This window comes from Notechis scutatus, chromosome 2, assembly GCF_049901735.1.
Source record: "Notechis scutatus isolate UNSWTSFEM ecotype Mainland chromosome 2, rNotScu1.2, whole genome shotgun sequence".
In the NCBI taxonomy this organism is placed as follows: domain Eukaryota; kingdom Metazoa; phylum Chordata; class Lepidosauria; order Squamata; family Elapidae; genus Notechis; species Notechis scutatus.
Window position 1 is genome coordinate 118,006,909 of NC_142010.1, and position 18,313 is coordinate 118,025,221.

At 39.1% G+C, this 18,313-nt stretch overlaps 1 protein-coding gene across 3 annotated transcripts in view; it reads left to right on the forward strand.

Annotated features, from left to right (window-relative positions):
- The window catches only part of RPTOR (regulatory associated protein of MTOR complex 1), a 409,502-nt gene that overhangs the window by 373,752 nt on the left and 17,437 nt on the right, over positions 1-18,313 (forward strand). For all 3 annotated transcript variants that reach the window (XM_026667263.2, XM_026667262.2, XM_087955978.1), the window contains 3 exons: positions 10,066-10,172; positions 17,010-17,137; positions 18,077-18,163. In XM_026667263.2, coding sequence (XP_026523048.1) covers positions 10,066-10,172; positions 17,010-17,137; positions 18,077-18,163 — 322 coding nt within the window. The remainder of the gene's footprint in view (positions 1-10,065; positions 10,173-17,009; positions 17,138-18,076; positions 18,164-18,313) is intronic.

Sequence of the window (18,313 nt, forward strand, 5' to 3'; positions counted from 1 at the left end):
GATATATTACAAAGTAAAAAAATAATAATTTACATCAATGAAAAGTTTGTAAAAGAGCACAATCATGGAAGCAGAGAAGAGCATCACAATCTCTGTTCACACAACTGAACTCTGTGCTCGTACCAATAATGGATGCATCTTAATGTATTCAAATCTTGCTGTCTGAATATTGGGAGTACAATCAGTGAGAGCCAGTTTGGTCTAGTGGTTAGGGCACTAGGCTAGAAACCAGGAGATCATGAGTTCTAGTCCCACCCTAGCCATGAAAGACAACAGGGTGACCTTGGGTCAGTCACTCTCTTTCAGCCCAACCTACCTCACAGGGTTATTGTAGTGGGGAAAATAGGAGAAGGAAGGTGTGTTGGATATGTTTGCCATCCTGAGTTCTTTGTAAAGATAATAAATACCAGATACAAATAAACAAACCCAAAGTCTTGTCTCTAACGGAAGAATCTAGACCTTAGAAATAAAGTAACGAAAAACTAATTGTTCAATGGATAAATTGCTTGCAAAAATATGGTTTTGAAAGGCTCTGAAGGAAACCAGCAAAACATCTTGCTCACGTGCTTATCTTACTCTAACATCCCACAAAAAGTTTGTATTTCCTTTTTTAACTAAAAATAAATCAGAGGTCAGCAGTGTATAAGGGTATAAGAAACTTGAGAAGTGAACATGAGTTAATAATGTTACATTTTTCTATTTTAAAACCATTAAACACCTCCTTAAATAAATATTAGTTTGCCCTGAAGTGGCCACCTGGCTCCCGGTTGGGTACAGTTTTCTCTTTATTATGATTTCACAGTCTTCTATATATGCATGTAATTAGGGAATACTTATCTATGGGTTACTTTCAATGACTTGTAGATGACTTTGCAAAAAATAACATCCAAACATCTCATCTCTTGTGAGAGATTTTAATCCCTTGCAGTCCTTTAAGGCTGGAGGGAGACTGTGCCATCCTGGTTCTTAGCATGTGGCTCCCTCTGGTGATGAATGATGCAGAAATTGACCAGGCTGTGCTACTGGAGGCTTTACTTTTTCATCGAGGGACTAAAAGAAAACCCCTACTGCTCACTACTTGTTTATAGTCAGAAAGATGCTGCTGTGCCTGGAACTATGTCCCCTAAGAAATCAGTGCTATAGTACATTCTGTTACACTAAAGTGTTGCTTTATTTATTGCTCACATTTTGAGGCCTTCTGATTCTAAAACGATTCTTGCAACTGCAAAATAAGAACTGTTGCAGAAATGTTGTGCCCAGACAAAACACCACCCCATCCCCTGACGTAAAGATTGCACACTAATTCAAGGCTTAAAGAGAAGCTCAGTTATTAAGGTTCATTTAAAGTGTAAAGGTTGGAGATTACATGACTCTCCAGAAGGCTGTTATTCCTGAGATGTCAGCCTTTTGACCTGAATGCCAAAGTCACAAATGCCAAAACATCTTTTATTGTAGGGTCACAGTGACAGAATCTTGCAACTCTGAGTATATTTCCCCTTCCTTGTCTTTCTCCCAAAGAGAATAAGGGAGGGTTCAGCCTGAAATGCTTTCTCTGATTCCATTCCTGCTCTGGGCTCAGATTTCTCTTATCTGGCTGTTGCCCTTCCTTTTCTTCCTCAGGGTTATTCTCATAACTCATTACATGAGGAAAGGTGAAGCACCAGAGAAAGCTAGGGAGGTTTGCCTATCATTGCTCATGCCATCGTATTCTGGACCAGCTGCAGCTTTGAGGTGTTTTCAGGGGCACTTTCTGTAGAGTACACTGCAACATTCTACCCTCAAGGGGACTAAAACAGGACCTCCCAGTCCAGGGAAGGATGCAACTGGCATACAAACTGCACCAGTGCAAAGACATTCATGGACTCAGCTGCCACATGCACACCAGGCCTGAGTGGGGCATTGCAAATTATGAAAGAACCCCAGAATCAGATGACCAAGGAACCCAAAGCAACCCAGCCTTGCTAGACCTGAGCTTGAATCTATTCTGCCCCACAGAGACTCCCAGAGCCTGCAGCAATAGTATAAAGCTTGGACATCATCGTTTGGCTGGCCAGAGGTCAAGATGAATAATTGAATATCTTCAGTATATTGATGATGACCTCTCCTAATAGCCTCATAGATAATAAACCAGGACGTGAGAATCTTGGCACCTGTGGACAGGTTTTTGGTTTTTTTTGAAACAAACTTTATTAATTTTAAAGACAAACAAAGCATCATTAGACATTAAAGACATTAAACCTCTTTCCATTACAAATTCTTACAAGGCAGATAAAACACTGTTTTATACAATATACTTCTAATATATCCCATTTCCACTTAAATATTTTTTAGCAGATTTCTCATTATTTCTCTTTACTCTTATTCAATTACATTTCTTCTATATTTATCCATTTTATACTCATCATATTCATATTTCCCTCTGCCTTGTTTACAATTATTCTTCTCGCTTTCTCCCAAAGTTTTATTAAATCTCAATCAAACATACACACACAAAACACAAAAACATAAAACTTCTTTTTAAAAAGTAGCTTGGCCCCGGATTACCTCTCTTTGTATGGACTTCAATTAAATTCATGTTCAACTTATATGCCATTACCTATCTTATTTACCCTTCTATATCTTCATTATAACTTCTCCCGCTTTCCACTCTTCTTAATTCTATTTTATTTATTTCATCTTAATTTAAATCATTATATTTGTATCTTTTGTCCATTCTTTTCCAATTATCCATTTATCTCATTCATATTAGAAAAAAAGATTTCTCCTGAAATCACTAATCGAAGTATGATGCCTTTCCATCGCTCCCCTAAATTAACATTTAAGGTAACACCTAGTTCCCTATCTAATTCTGCTTAGTACATTCTACTTACTAAAATAGTAAATCCATAAAGTAATTAAATATATAATTAAACATTAAATCTCATAACATTCCAATTATCTATTGCAAAAACAAATACCATAATAATAAGTTCATACAAACATCCACACAATAGTCAATTAACCTCTATACTTAAACTAAATATTTTAAACATTCCTTTTAATATTTTATTCAATCTTAAAATCTATCATTATTAAACCTTTAATGTTTTAATCTTTACTTAAGTCTTATAGAATTCTAATTTTCTATTTCTAATACAAATACTACAATACTATCTTATGTACCTTGCAGAAACATTTTGAAACAAAGTTATGCATTACCCAGTATCCCTAAAAAAAGATTTCTTTTTCACATCTTGTTTTATACCTTTGTGGCTTTTTTCCCCCTTCTTCCTTCCTATCTTATCCCATCTGGTCTTTTTACCCCACTTAGCTTCCCCTCTCTGTTGTATTTCTCTTTTCTTTTGCTTTCTAACATTGTATTGATTTTGCATCTTATTTTTCTCTTTCTTGGATGTTTTTTTAAGTCTTATGTCCTTTTTCCTTCCTCTCTTTTTCCTTCCTTTCTTAATCAACTTTGTAGACTCGTTAAAGATGTCTTCTTCTTCTTCTTCTTCTTCTTCTTCTTCTTCTTCTTCTTCTTCTTCTTCTTCTTCTTCTTCTTCTTCTTCTTCTTCTTCTTCTTCTTCTTCTTCTTCTTCTTCTTCTTCTTCTTCTTCTTCTTCTTCTTCTTCTTCCATTAATTGTTGTGTTTGTTGATAAGTGGCAAGCGCCATTTCTAAAAAGCGAAAAATTTCTCTCACACCGTCTTTACCTTCTTTTTTATTTTACCATATTCCTCTCTCAGTTCATCAACAGATAAAGCCATTATAAACCTTTTCTTCTTCTTTTTTCTCTTCTTCTTCTTCTTAAAACAACCAAGGTAATTCAAAGCTTGAAACAATTCCCCAAAATCCCAAAGTCATCAAACAATCCAAACAGAGCACAAAGTTCTTCACACTTTTTCTTCCTGGGGTAATATCAATTGGCAAGGGAAAAAAAACCCAATCTGTATTTTAAAGTCTTATTACAATTAACTTCCAATCTCAAAATCTTCCAGGCATCTCCTCCAACAAAATCTTAATAAAGATTTTCCTTTTGTCCTCTCCCTTCCCACTTATAACAGAAAGCTTTAAATTTTTACCTTCTGTAAAATAGCAGGATTTTCAATATCCATTTGTTAAATCCATGTGGAAGGAGAGTAAACTTTCTCTTTAAACACTTTCACTCGCCGCTTGTAAATCTCTTCTGGAAACAAAGTATCTTTCAAAAAATCAGGATTTTCAGGATATTACTTGTATCTTATAGTCCCAGTTCAGCCAAAAAACTTTCGCTTCAGAACTTTCTCCTTCTTCCTCCAGCACAATCTTGTCCAGCTGTCAGCTTCTTTGTGGCGGCCATTGCTGACCGCCGCTCCACCGCCTTGAGAAAAGAGGGTTAAGCCGGGTGGGGAAGGGGTCTGCGAAAACCCCAACCCCCTGTCCGGATCCCTCCTATCTTCGGCTGCCTCTACGGGGCAACCTTAGCCTCCAGACCCATCTGGATCGGAGGCACCAAGACGGCTAGCGCAACAGGGATCGCGCAGGATCGCGAATCCCTGCCGCTGCCGAAGCCGACAAACCAGAAGCTCCCCTTGGACAGGTTTTTGACTCATCCTCTCACGACCACCCTCCGACTGGAACCAGCTGCAGAAGAATGAGGAGATCCACCGAAACACCCTGTCACCGATTCCCATTCCCTGCCATCAATCCAGAAGATACTGTAACAATAGAAAGATGCCATTATCTTATTTGCTAATTTAGTAGCAAGTTCTCACGAGAATATCCATGAGAATGGGCTGCATTTATGTCTCAGCAACGTTTCAAAGAAAATCAGGATTCCTTCCCTTTGGTCATTTGAGGATCTATAGAAGAACATTCTCTGAATTGGTACTATCGGACATGAAGTACCAAAAACCAGGTGACTTCTAGCAAATAGTGAAGAAATACCAAGACCTCTGGTTCTGTGTTGCCATATCTAGATTTTACTAGTCCTACTCGGGGCTTCTCACTTCAGTATCTTCTTTATAAAGCAAGATGGACTAACTCTATAATGAGAAAGTCGAACAGTCTCCTGTGTAGCTTGTTGAAGGACCCTAACTAAGAAAGATTTGTTTTCAGAAACACAGTGGGATGTAATAAATGTAAGTCATGTCTGAGAATTATTTTTCTTCTAGTCATTTGTTGCATTTAGAGTCTTTCCCTTGTGATTTCTGCTGCTCACCATGAAAAAAAGCAATTAAGAATCCAGAACACACTATCGACAAAGGATAAAACTGGAGAAAGATATAAAAAACACAACTAAATACAAGTATAGACAGGTATTTTGGTCATGGTCTGTTACATTTTCACTGTAACCTCTGGATTTGGATTTTTGCTTCTTTTATTTTTTTAAAAAAATAAAAATAATTATTCTCTGGCTTCCAGAATTATGCAACATTTTATATTTGCACAGGCATTTGCTTTTTATGTGCTTTTTTAAAAATAGATTTTCCATACCAATATGTCTTGCAAGAGAAGACTTCCTCTCCACAGTGTTTGTTCATGAACATTTATTTGTGTGCTACCCATCTCACACGAGAGAAAAAGTTGCTTTATAAATCCCATTTTACAGACAGAGAAAGTGAGGTTTCAGCAGGAGTAAATTTTCGTTCAATTGTTGTCAAAGTCAGGAAGGTAAATGACAGAATAAAAACATCATACATAATTATTCCTGTAAAGAGAAGAGGCCAGAATGGTTCTGCAGATGCATGAAGCCCTTTAGAACAGCATAATTATAGTCACTCCTGGAAGGATGCTCCATTTTCAACAACAGAAAAACCTCTATGCTACCTGCAGTTTGACAAGAGCAAACCCTAGTAAACTCTGGCACCATATTTATTTTGTCTTGATTAACATCCATCAAGAGAAACCAAAAGCATCTTGGAAAGCCCACTTTTATTATTAAAGTTTTCTATCTTGATTATTAAAGTTTAATAATCAAGATAGAATGTGCTGCCTAAACAGAAGAAATTAAGTTATATTCCAAACAGAATCGATACCATTTGTGATACAGAAGGGGCACTACAATAGGAGGATGCTGACTAAGACTAACTGAAGTCTTAACTTAGGCAGCAACCCTCTGTATAGCGTTGCCAGCCCCAGCATCTTTAGAGGAACTGAACTGCAAAGGAACATTATTAAGAGTCACAGTGGCGCAGTGGTTAGAATGCAGCATCGCAGGCTACTTCTGCTGACTTCTGGCTGACTGCAATTTGGCAGTTTGAGTCTCACCAGGCTCAAGGTTGACTCAGCCTTCCATCCTTCCGAGGTGGGTAAAATGAGGACCCAGATTGTTGGGGGCAAGATGCTGACTCTGTAAACTGCTTAGAGAAGGCTGTAAAGCACTGTAAAGTGGTATATAAGTCTAAGTGCTATTGCTATTATCTATCTATGCTTACTCAGATTTCTGTGAGTCTGAAAGATGCAGGTTATGCTGGCTTCTTTTGTACAACTCCAAGGAGAGTAGCAAGGCTGGTTATGAGGGATCAGAACATAAGGCTGTCTTTGTTGAGGAATCTCACTGAATTCCATCCTTATCAGAATTGCCTGCATCTAGACACGGGATAAGGTGGCCAAGGTCCTTCCTCTTACCTCTGCTAACATTTTATTCATTTTATTTGCTTACACATTCATGCAAAAGCAACCATAGATTCCCAAGCATTTGCAGACTGGGCTACAATTACAAATGTAAATGAGCCTTCCTCTAAATGGGAATGATGGGAAAGCTAGCCTATTTAGCATTGCTTAACAGAGTGCTGCTTGCTAAAACTGAAAAGGACTCCATCCATCCCGAACCTGCTGGATTGATTTTGTCATGAGGACCATAAACAAGATGGCGAACGCAAACTGTTTGGAAAATGCTTATCATTCAAAGTATTTGTTCCATACTCGCTTCAGAACTCTTGCATTCTTCCAAGCTACCAGGGAAGCTAAAGGAATAATCAATTTGGGTGTCCCGATAAAGATCTAAACTGTCAATTTAACTTGTTCTTTCTTTTCCCCTCTCTTCTATTTCTTCCATTACATTCAAAAGGTGTCAGGAGCAAATCAAAGGAAAACCTCCTAGTTCTTCATTTGCACAGTTGTCTGTAACAAAATATCCCGAGTGTTACTGATGGCTCAGGCTACAGATTGAACGGAAACAGGATAGAAAGATGCATTTTCTTTATAATCTTTATTATTCGAATGTTGACCGTTCCTTTGTCCAAAGTCCAGCAGCAGTCTGATTTAACCCAGTGATTGTTAGCACCCTCTGCTTTCAGGCAGGTTTTCCCGCTGCCATGGGTACTGGGTAATTGCCCTAGGATGTCCAGGGGATGAGGGCCATTTTTGAGGTTGTATTGGCACGTGGAAGTAATAGACCATAATCTACCATGCTAGTCCAATGCAGGTTGGCAGATGTGATTGGTGTTACTCTGGGGTATCTATCATGGCCTATTCTCCTTGGGAGACCCTTCTGGATATATACATGTCCAATGACATAGCCCACAATTTCATTTACTCACACAAGCCCCTTTGCCTTGTCAAGGCCCTGATCATAAGAAAGGTAGATTGCATTCCTTTGCCACTTATTATATTGCAAAAAAATCCTCAATTCAGTTTTTTAGTGGCACTGGCATAAAATAATCCCATTGTATGATTTCGTTCTGATTTCTACTCTCCTCACTACACTATACATTTGGGAGCCATTTCAGGTGTCACAGTTAGAAAGCAAATATCAGCATTTGATTTGATTTTCTGACAAGAAATGTGGGCCTTTTCTTGGTGTAAGAGGGTATATTCTCTTTCAGGCATGCTAATTACAGCTAGCTTTGTCTTTCTGAAAATGTCTTGGTGAATGGGATGGAGAGATTATCAGGAAGGTCTTTGGACACTACTGTATGGTAGAATTGCAGAAGAGACCATTATGAATCATCTCTTCCAATGCCTTTTCTTTTAATGACAGCCTGATTTCCTTGCTAAGAAGCATAGCAAAATATGGGAATGGAAACTCTTAATTCCCTTGGATTTTGTTGGCTAGAAACAAGAGGGATATTGAACTAATGCAAGACATCCATTTCTTTTATGCTTTGAACCATGTATCTGCACATTGTAACATCAAGTCCATGCATATCTCTTTAACAATATTATACAATATGAGATATGCATAATCTGTTCGGTTTTTTCTCCACCAGGGAACAAAAGACAGTGGATTTCCCATAGCAGTATATTTGAGCAACATACGAGCAGGCTATAAACTTTAAAGAAAACATATTCACATTAAGCAAGTTGGAGCTTATTATGGGAAGTTCCCGGAGGTCAAAGTCATTGAAAACCTTCTCATTTTCCCAGGTTCATGGCTGCTATTGCATATAGTACAGATGCCCTGGGTACCCTTGATGATCCTGGCTCACTGCTTAGTTCTCAACATTTACTTTCAGTATAAATGTCAGTGGGAAGAGAAATACACCTATTACATAGGAGAAAGGCCTTACCTGTGAACCTGCTGTAGTAGCAGCCCAGGTAGTACCAAAAAGGAAAAGAAGGAATCCTTGAAGCATTCCTGTGCCAGTTAGAACAGTTTTCTCCAAACTTATGTTCTTAATTGGCATGTACTTAATAGTAACTATGATACAATTATTTCAGTCACTTTTATTTGTAAATGTTCTACGTTCTCCCCCTCCCAGCTAGGCCAATTTGTCTAAATTTGATTTGGATGTGGAGCATTATTCCTTCTGCAAAATGCATTCTTTTTTTAGAATTGTGCAATATCTGTGAGCTTCATGTTTCCTTGAAAGCAAAACATTAGTGCCTGAGAATCAACTCAGGTTCTGAGTCATAGCATTCAACCAGTAACTAAAAGATATTCTATGGTATTCTACATTGCAGCAACCTCAGAAATAGAATTTGTTCATTAGCAAGTTTTTACATTTCCCTCTGCACCGGAGGTGTAAACTGTAAAGTAAAGTTCACAATGCCAATATGACCCTAGAGCCCAAGTCCCCCCTCCTCCCCAAATTCAAGCTAGACAAATAAATGAATATGGATAGATCTACAGATATTTTGCCTTTTTATACTCAGAAAGCATAACATTCTAATTTAAACACAGCCATCCAAAATAAACGATTAAATAAATGCTCAATTCAATGTGCCAGGTTCTGTTCTATCAGTTCTGTTCTGTTTAGTGACTGGCTAGGTTCAACTGAAAAACCCAGTGAACTCTGACAAAAGAGGTTTCACCAGTTTAATTGGGGGTTTTACTTTTTATTTGAGTCAGCTAGGTGTAGTGGTTAAGGCAGCAGGCTAAAAACCAGGAGACCATGAGTTCTCATCCTGCCTCAAGTCCTAAGAAAGAGGATCACTTCCAAAATCTTGCCAACAAAATTGCAGAGATTAGTCCAAGCAGTTGCCAGGAATCAGCATTGACTCAAAGGCACAAATAAAAAACAAACCACTTACCTTTTATTTAGAAATGACATGTAAAGTAGCTTGGGGGGGATGAAGAAACATTTGGTTTCTCTTTGATTGTTTCCATTATTCTCTGGTTTAATCTTTGTCAATAGCTTGTCTGAAAAATAGAAAAATGTTGTTGCTATCTCATTTGCCTAGCAAACAAGGAAAGCCTGTCAAATATTCTGTTGCTCTAATTTTGGGCCTGCTTTCCTCTCCCTTCTTTCCTTCTCCACACTGCAGCTCTGCACAGTTTTCCTTTTGACAACTTTCTCATTTTAGGGCTTTGTTCTGTCTCTAGCCTACATTGGTGCAAATCTTTATGTCTAAAATGAGATATTGTCCGACTTAAATTGTCAGCAGGTTTTGTTTGATATCTCATTTACCATTCCCGGTACACCACAGCTGAAATTGAATGAGGGAAATTTAAAAGAAACAGATTATGCTTATTGTAGATCGATTTTTATTTGCCCAGTTCCAGGAATCTGCTTGTTTTTCCATAGGATTTTGAGAGCAGCCATTTAATTCTAGCAGAATTCAGAACTGGGAACCAGATATATAGGAGTGTTGACTCTCTTTGGGTCTGCATATTTGTAAAAAATAATAATAATGCCGTGTGCTGTGCTTTGTCTTTTTCCAGGAGCAGGAATGGTGGTGGATTGGGAACAAGAAACCGGACTTCTCATGACTTCTGGAGATGTGCGCATTATCCGAATCTGGGATACAGATCGAGAAATGAAAGTGCAGGTAAGTCCAGCATCTCTTACTAATCAAAACAGTTTGTGTCCTGTTTTCAGTACTATAAAAGCATGAGAAGAATGCGAAGAAAAGCTGTTTTGTGTTATCTGTTCAATATGAGTGTAATAGAGCTGGAAGTTAGATTTGGGAAGTTATGAGAATGGGACGTATCTGGTTGATGTGCCTGTGATGAACAACCTCAGGCAATTATCCCCTCTACTCTCAGGGCTTCTTGAAACAGCATCACTGCCTGTGTAGATTGAGTGCAAATGGGCAAGAAGCACACACTCTTCCACGTACAGCACACCCAGCCACGGGGGATGTGGGCTTTGGCCTGCCTACTGACAGCTGTTACTAGTATAAGGATTTCTTTCTTTATCATTGGCCCCTGGAGTACCACACCACCTCCCTTCTAACCGAGCATGTTCAGAGACTGCAAAACATGGGAAAGTCAGCAAGCGGTGAGCCTCTGCCCATTGATGAGATGCCTAGGCAGAGAAACACACTTCTTAATCCAGTCATTTTGCAGCAGTACTCTAACCAACTGCACAGATCCTGTCACCTGGGCTAAGCGTGTCCAGGGCCCAAGAAATGTTGTCTCCTCCTCCTCCCCCTCTTCCTTCTCCTCTCCCCACCCCCCGCCCCGCCCTATGGCTATACCTCACTCTGAAACCACATATATACATACCCCACATTTCTTTTTGCCATTCTTCATTATTGTTTTTGGAATTAAAAATGCCAGCAAGCAGCAAGACTTGTACTAACTGGTATGCTTTCCTGACACCCAATACATTTTTGGAGCTTCTTTTATCTAGAAATTGCCCTACATGGTAATTATCCTTTCCCCCAGCCTTTCCTATGCCTGTTTAGAGCTTCCCAAAAATCAGTATTTTTCTTGTACCTTCAGCCTGAAGAGCCAATTCTACCTCTAACAGAGGCTTCTTGTCATAGGCACCAAGATAGTAATTATGACACTTTGATCCAGCAATGCAATTCAGCTAAGACCATGCTAATTTTAATTGTTTTCAAACAAAACTTAATCTGTATAAATTAGAGAACATCAGAAATCAGGCAATATGAAAATATTTTAAATGAGGATGATTATTAATTATTCAAAATGCTTCCTACGGTGCTTCATAAGCTCAAACCTGAATCATTCAGCTGCATCTAGCAGAGCAGAACTGTAGAAATCAAATGTGGAAATGTCGATGCCCAGTGGCTAACCCACAGATTTATATACATAAAACCCGGGTACTAAAATTAACGCCTGCAATTCATTATCAGGCAATCCATTATGATGACCATGAAAAAAATAACATCCTTCATTTAGATCAGGGCTGTCAAACTCCCAGCCCACAGGCCGGATGCATCACGTGCTAGCCGCCCCAATGCCCTGTTTAGCGAAGGGGAAAAAGCTCCCGATACGTCATGTGACCCTGCTGTGGGGGGTCCTCAGCTGACTTCTCAGATATTTTGTAAGGATTGTGGTCTGCATCTACAGAGTAAGATAATTTTGTCCAGGAAGTAGCACAGCTGCATGGCTAAGCCAGTGTAGACCATAGATAAGAGTCTTCTTGTTCCTGAGTAACTAATTGCCCACATTGTGGGATAGGTGATTCCTGCTAGCTTCTGATTTTTGCTGAATTGGCAAGGCAACCCCAGTAAGTTCCTTTCTTTCCACAAAGCCAAAGCTCAACAGAGGATAAGCCTTTACATCTCCTCCTCTGGTAAGTTATACAGTCACTGGAAAAAATAAAGAATAGAGTAGCCCCACGGCAAGATAGGCAGCATATAAATTTAATAAATAAATAAAGCACCAGTGTGCCCATTGGTCACTGCCAGTTTAGGCCACTGCCATATAAGGTCCGCTTAGCTGCTTTTCTTCATGATTTTTGTTCTAGAAAATCTTATCTCTCTCTCCCCCCTGCCTCATGGCACTGGAGATTGACAGATAGCCTTCGAATGCTGCCTACATATAAGAACATATATTTGAGTTGTGAATCCATATCAGTTACAGCAGGTGAAGAATGTAGTGGGTTGCAGACTATAGCAGTAAGTCCTCACCCTCGGCAATGGAAGGCACCCCTTCCATGTTACTTACACATTTGGTGACTCACCTAGGTATTTCTTCCTGCAGCATCTTTGGACCAGTGATTCTGCTTGCTGTAGCATGTTCTGGATAGGACTCTAATCCGGATTGCAGTCTGGAATGAGGGCATTTCATAAAGAGCACTGCAGTTACTTCCGAGCCCTCTGAGATTTTGGAGGGGAGGGGTGTTTCTTGATTTGAAAGTCTGAGCTTTTGTCCTGTAAAAAAGCCCTCTATGCAAGTCTAGCCATCTGAGTTAGAAACCTGGCTGTCCCTTGATAATTGTCTCCAGCAAACTGTTAAATAATGTTTAATTGGGTAAATACAAACATAGCAGTGATTAAAAATAGAAAGGAGATATTAAATTAGCTAAGCACCATTCTGCAGAGCCAAGTCTGGCTATTGCTTAGTTCTGTGGCTGCTTAACTATAACTTGTTTTTCTTTCTTAACAGCTATGCCCTTATTATTCCAAGCAAATCTTTTGTCTGTAGTGAAAAAAAATGCTCCAGCTTTAGGTTAACATTGTTGAGTGTATTGTTGAGTGTATATCCCAGCTTTGCTGTTTGCATTTATTACCTTTCAAAGGTATTCTTAAAAAAAGGAAAAAAAACATAGTCCTGAATTTCTGTGCAAATCATTTTCTGCAGAATGGCAACATACGAAGCTCAGATTCCTCTAGCAGCCCATTAAGGCTTCCAGATTCTCCTCTGCCCTTAACCATGGCCTTGCACCTGTTTTTTAATTACCTTTTTCTTTAAAGTGTTTCTCATAAAAGCAGGAAGAATATTCCTTGCCTGGAAGAAGTCATAAAAGCATTATAAAACTACCCACTCCAAAGTTTGGACCTTGACAGAGTGAAGCAAAACATTTTCTGGGAAAGTCGTTTTCTTCTTTCTGAAGGAAATAAGGGGCTTTGCAGTTCAATATCCTTTATAGACTCCTGTAATCTTGTAAAATGCCATGCAGTCATGATGAAATAGGACAAAGTTAGCAGCGGCCACAATTCTCTTTAGAGGGCCATCACTGTAAGTGAGTCACCTTAGCAGGTCATCAATCACTCTTTAAGGCTCAAGAAACAGTGACTGTCAAACAGGATTATTTCTTGGATATTTAGGTCCTTGTTTCAGGACTGGTATTTTCCAGGAAGAAGCTCCATCTACTCTTCCACTATGGTTGGGTTTCCTTCTTATGTCACTTTGCTGTCAGCATAGAGCAGGGGTCTCAAACACAATTTACCTGGGGGCCGCTGGAGGCAGAGTCTGGGTGAGGCTGGGCCGCATAATATTATACTTTATATTATACTTTATATTTATATTATACACTAATATTATACTTTCATATCACGGTGGGGGCCACAGGATATCGTCCTGCGGGCCGCAATTGGCCCGCGGGCTGTGAGAATCTGGCATAGAGCAAGTTTATTACTCTCCAAGAAAAGTTGTGCTTTAAATTGCCTTCAACTTTCTGTATAACTGCTGTGGAGCAAAACTGATTGGGGATAAAAGGGGACATTGTCGAGACATTTATTTGACTTATAAGATTTTTATTAAACTCGCCCCTTTGAAATGAAGAGCTATTTCCCCTATTTGTTGCAAGGCAGGACTGGGTCAGTGGATGTTTGGGATCACTGTCTGAGTACACGTAAGAAGAAGCTGATGGGCTCTGAAGGCTTCTCACATATATTAAAGTCCTTTTTGGACATAAGTGCCTCAAAACAAAAATGAGAGTCATAATCTCACTTTCATATATTTCTGCATGATTGTATATCGGAAGTCACCCCAATGTCTTTTTCAGAACAAAGACCATGGGCCACAAAGTAATTTGTGGAATACCCCTGCAGCATCTTTTGGTTTTGTTTTGTTATGCTGTTTTGTTATTGTTTTGTCAGACTACATCTGAATTACAACAGTATTTGTCGTTTGCTTCTGTAAAAGAGGCCAACAGCAATAACTTGGTAAACTGCACTAAGGTAAAATGACACTGCTCATAAAAACCAAAAGAGTCCCATAGCACTAAGATGCTTGTTACGTTATGGCATATACTTCAGGGGAAAATAGTCTAATGTTCCTGCTTTTGAACTCTTTTACTATCTCCAGTTGAAGTGGATAACAAATTGTATTAACAGGCAATCTACCTATCCGATTAAAAATCGCCCAAGACAAATGCATACATAAGAAAAGGCACATGACACAAATAACAAGGAAGATAATTGTGCAATCAGTCAGCATAGATAAATTTGGAAAGTTATAGTAAATGAGAAAGATGTTACTAATCAGCAAAAAGAAAATAATGGAGAAGTACAGACACCGTTAAACCCATAACAGCCACTCAGAACCACAAAGGCTAGATTCTTGAGTCTTTTTAATCAGATTTACTGTATTAAAAGGGGGAATAGGTTGCAGAATTTTGAAACTGGATAAATGTATTTGTGTGAGAGAGAGACTTTCACAAGTCCCTGCAGCTTTCTTGGCAAGGTTTTTTGGAAGTGGTTTGCCACCACTTCCTCCCTAGAGTTGAGAGAAAGTGGCTGGCCCATGGTCACACAACTGGCTTTGTATCTAAGGCGAGGCTAGAACTCACCGTCTCCTGATCTCTAGCCTGATACCTGTAGATGTTCCAGCCTTATAATGTTTTTCAAACCATTTTTTTCCAAAATTCTGAGAAGTCTATAATACAGGTATTTTCCACTCCCCCAAAAAAAGGCCATATCTAAGGTGACTTGTCCATGTTGGTTAATTAAACAGTCATCTAGGGCACCAAGTTAAATAGGACATCAGATGTTGAAGGGAAAACATTAAAAAAATGAATATTTACCCCTTTTTGAAAGCAAAATCTCCCTAGATCTGCTGTTAGATTTGGGGTTGCTGAATTAAGGGATTTTAGGGTGGTAAAAAAGGGAGTTGTGTGACTTGCCTAGAACCTTAGTTGCTGGAACATCCCCTGTGGCAGGGATGAACAACACTTTTGGACCTCAGGGCCACGTACGACACTACCCAGTGGCTTTAATGTTATATATATATTTGCAGGTGTACATTAGAGATTCCAGGGGTGTTTATTGCAGCAAGGCAGACTAGCAGAATCTTGAGACCTTGTCTATGTTTCTCTCTGTCCTATCCTAACTAAACAAAATCAAGGTGTTTTTTATTTATTTCCCCCCTCTTTCTCAGCATTATAACCTTTTCTGGAAAGTAATTATTTCCTCCCCTATTAAGTGCAGACTCACTCATACCTTTCCTATCCCCAGGTCAGCTCTTAATTCCTTTATAGCTACCATCAATTAGCAATGCAGAAACCATAATTTTTTTTCACATTAGGGTTGCTAAAGTGAGCTTAAATCTACAAATGCACACACGGAGAGGGAGAGGGATCTGTAGCATGGTGAAGTTTGTGTGGGAGAAGGCCCTTCTTAAGAAAGGCAAATTGAGCATTCTCAAGGGTCAGCAGACTCAGCAGGATGGATGCTGGGTATGTCCAGGATGTAACTACTGTGTAAAACTTAGGATCTTCTCATTGTCTGGATGTTGAAAGTGTCAGTAATAATAATGAAAAAAGTTCCAGCTGACTGCGGTGGCCACACTATATATAGGAAAATATTTGAATCAAATCAGCTCATCTTTTCCCTGCATCACACCACGGTTGTGCCTTTGCTTATAAAATTCTGCCACAGTTGATAAGACATGAGAGCAATATGAGAATCCCCCTGTGAATGCTGAAGATCTATGTTGTGCTTCATGTGGGTATTAGGTGGAGTGACTTGTGATGGTCTCCAAATGGCACTAATTAACACATTACAAATATGTTTTTAGACAAGATGTTCTAGCATATGTCTGAGAAAGGCAAAAGTAAAAAGGTGATACAGAATAGTACACTGAGTGCTTTTAGGTTAGCTCCTGAATTTAAATGGATGCCTATGTCATTGCTTCTCTTCCTCTCTCACCCTCCCTCTCGCTCCCTAGATACATGTGGGAAATTACTTTTTCTTGACATTATATAAGTATCAACTAACTCTCAGTTTAAAATATTGGATCAAACTGCTTGATTTAAACTGACAAGAATTATAAACTACATACACATGCACACACGCACACACATATGCACACACACACACATACATACCCACAAGTATAAAGATGAAAACAGTTTGTCCTGTTTTAGTGACATGGCATCTGGGCTGAATTAGTCTAATGTGCTATGTGGATTGCCTTCTGAAATAATTCGGAAACATCAACTCGTGCAAATTATTGATCATTTTATTGTTTTAAGTGCCTGGAACATTTGACATACATATTTTACAAATTCCACTGGTTGCATTTCAAGCAGAACGCATGTATTGACCTTTAAAGTTATAAACAACCTAGGACTGAATTGTTCTAAGAATTGCCATCACCTATTAGTGTATCCAGACAGAAAGATTAATATCTGAGGCCCTAATGTTGCACTATAGTAACTAGTACAATATTGTACCATTAATAAGAACAATTATATTAGCAGTAACTCCTCATGTGTGAATTCTATTCCATTCAAGATTTGTCAAGCTTAAAATGGGAGATAAATCCTACATTATGCTCTGCCTCTTTTTAAAATATTTTCATCATGATGCTATATTTATGATGTGGTTTCGCTGTGATTTTTTTTATTATCTTCTGTGAATTTGCATGTTTGCATCTGCTTTTAAGAGACAGCCTATCCTTTTTGGACTAAATAAAAAATATGGTCAGCACAATTGCAGCTTTGAATTGTTATTTTAATGTTTCAGGATATTCCCACGGGGGCTGACAGCTGTGTCACGAGTCTGTCTTGTGATTCTCATCGTTCGCTCATCGTAGCAGGGCTTGGAGATGGTTCCATTCGGGTTTATGACCGACGGATGGCTCTGAGTGAATGGTAAGACAGCCACCTCATTCCTCCCATCAGCAAGGGAAGCTTATGTTTGTTCTGACTTTACTGGCTGGCTGAGGGGCTAGGCATGAAGTAGGAGCACTTGCCCCAACAGTGCTTCACAGATTATTATCAGTTGCAAAGATTATTTTTACCTTCTGCCTTTCCGTATACACCTTAAGCTTGGATGAATTTTAACAACATAGGCCTTCCTATATGATGGATGGATGGATGGATGGATGGATGGATGGATGGAAGGAAGGAAGAAAGGAAGGAAGGAAGGAAGGAAGGAAGGAAGGAAGGAAGGAAGGAAGGAAGGAAGGAAGGAAGGAAGGAAGGAAGGAAGGAAGGAGCTAGAAACAAATGCTTTGGATGCAGGTTTTTTAACCAAAAATATTTTTTTGTTAACATAAAAGATAGAGCAATGTTATATAATAATCAGGGTTGACTCAGCCTTCCATCCTTCCAAGGTGGGTAAAATGAGGAGCCAAAATTGTTGGGGGGCAATATGCTGACTCTGTAAACCACTTATAGAGGGCTGTAAAGCACTGTAAAACGGTATATACGTCTAAGTGCTATTGCCATTGCTAATATTATGTGAATTTTTCCCTTGCCTGAAATAAACGTGTGATAGAATTACTTCTGGCATTAAATTACAGGTATGTTCCTATTACTTTATTGTGCAATGCAGAGTTTAAATCACATACACGCAGGGCACGGTTGCTGCCTGTCTTTTCTCCTGACTTCCATTTTCTCTTTTGCTGTACCTATCAAGCCCAATACTGCTGAAATGAGCAGCAGAACAAAGAAAGGTGCCTTAGTGTGCCAGCTCTCCTTCAGTGGCTTACAGCTTCACATTCATGGCCAAGCCATTCCAGGAAGCAGATGGTTCTCCTAGGGTTTTCTGGGCATCTTATTTTCAGAATTTCTCCTTTTCACTTGTAGCCGTGTGATGACCTATCGAGAGCATACAGCCTGGGTGGTGAAGGCATATCTGCAGAAACATCCTGAAGGCAACATCATGAGTGTCAGGTAAAAAAATGGAGTAAATGAAAGGGAACAAGAACCTCTGAATATTTATGTGACATTTTCTTGCTAAAATGTTACTTTGGGCACTCTTGTTTGAAAAGCTGTCTTCGGTATTTAAACAGCAATGAGGTTTGAGCTCTTTACTTTGGCATT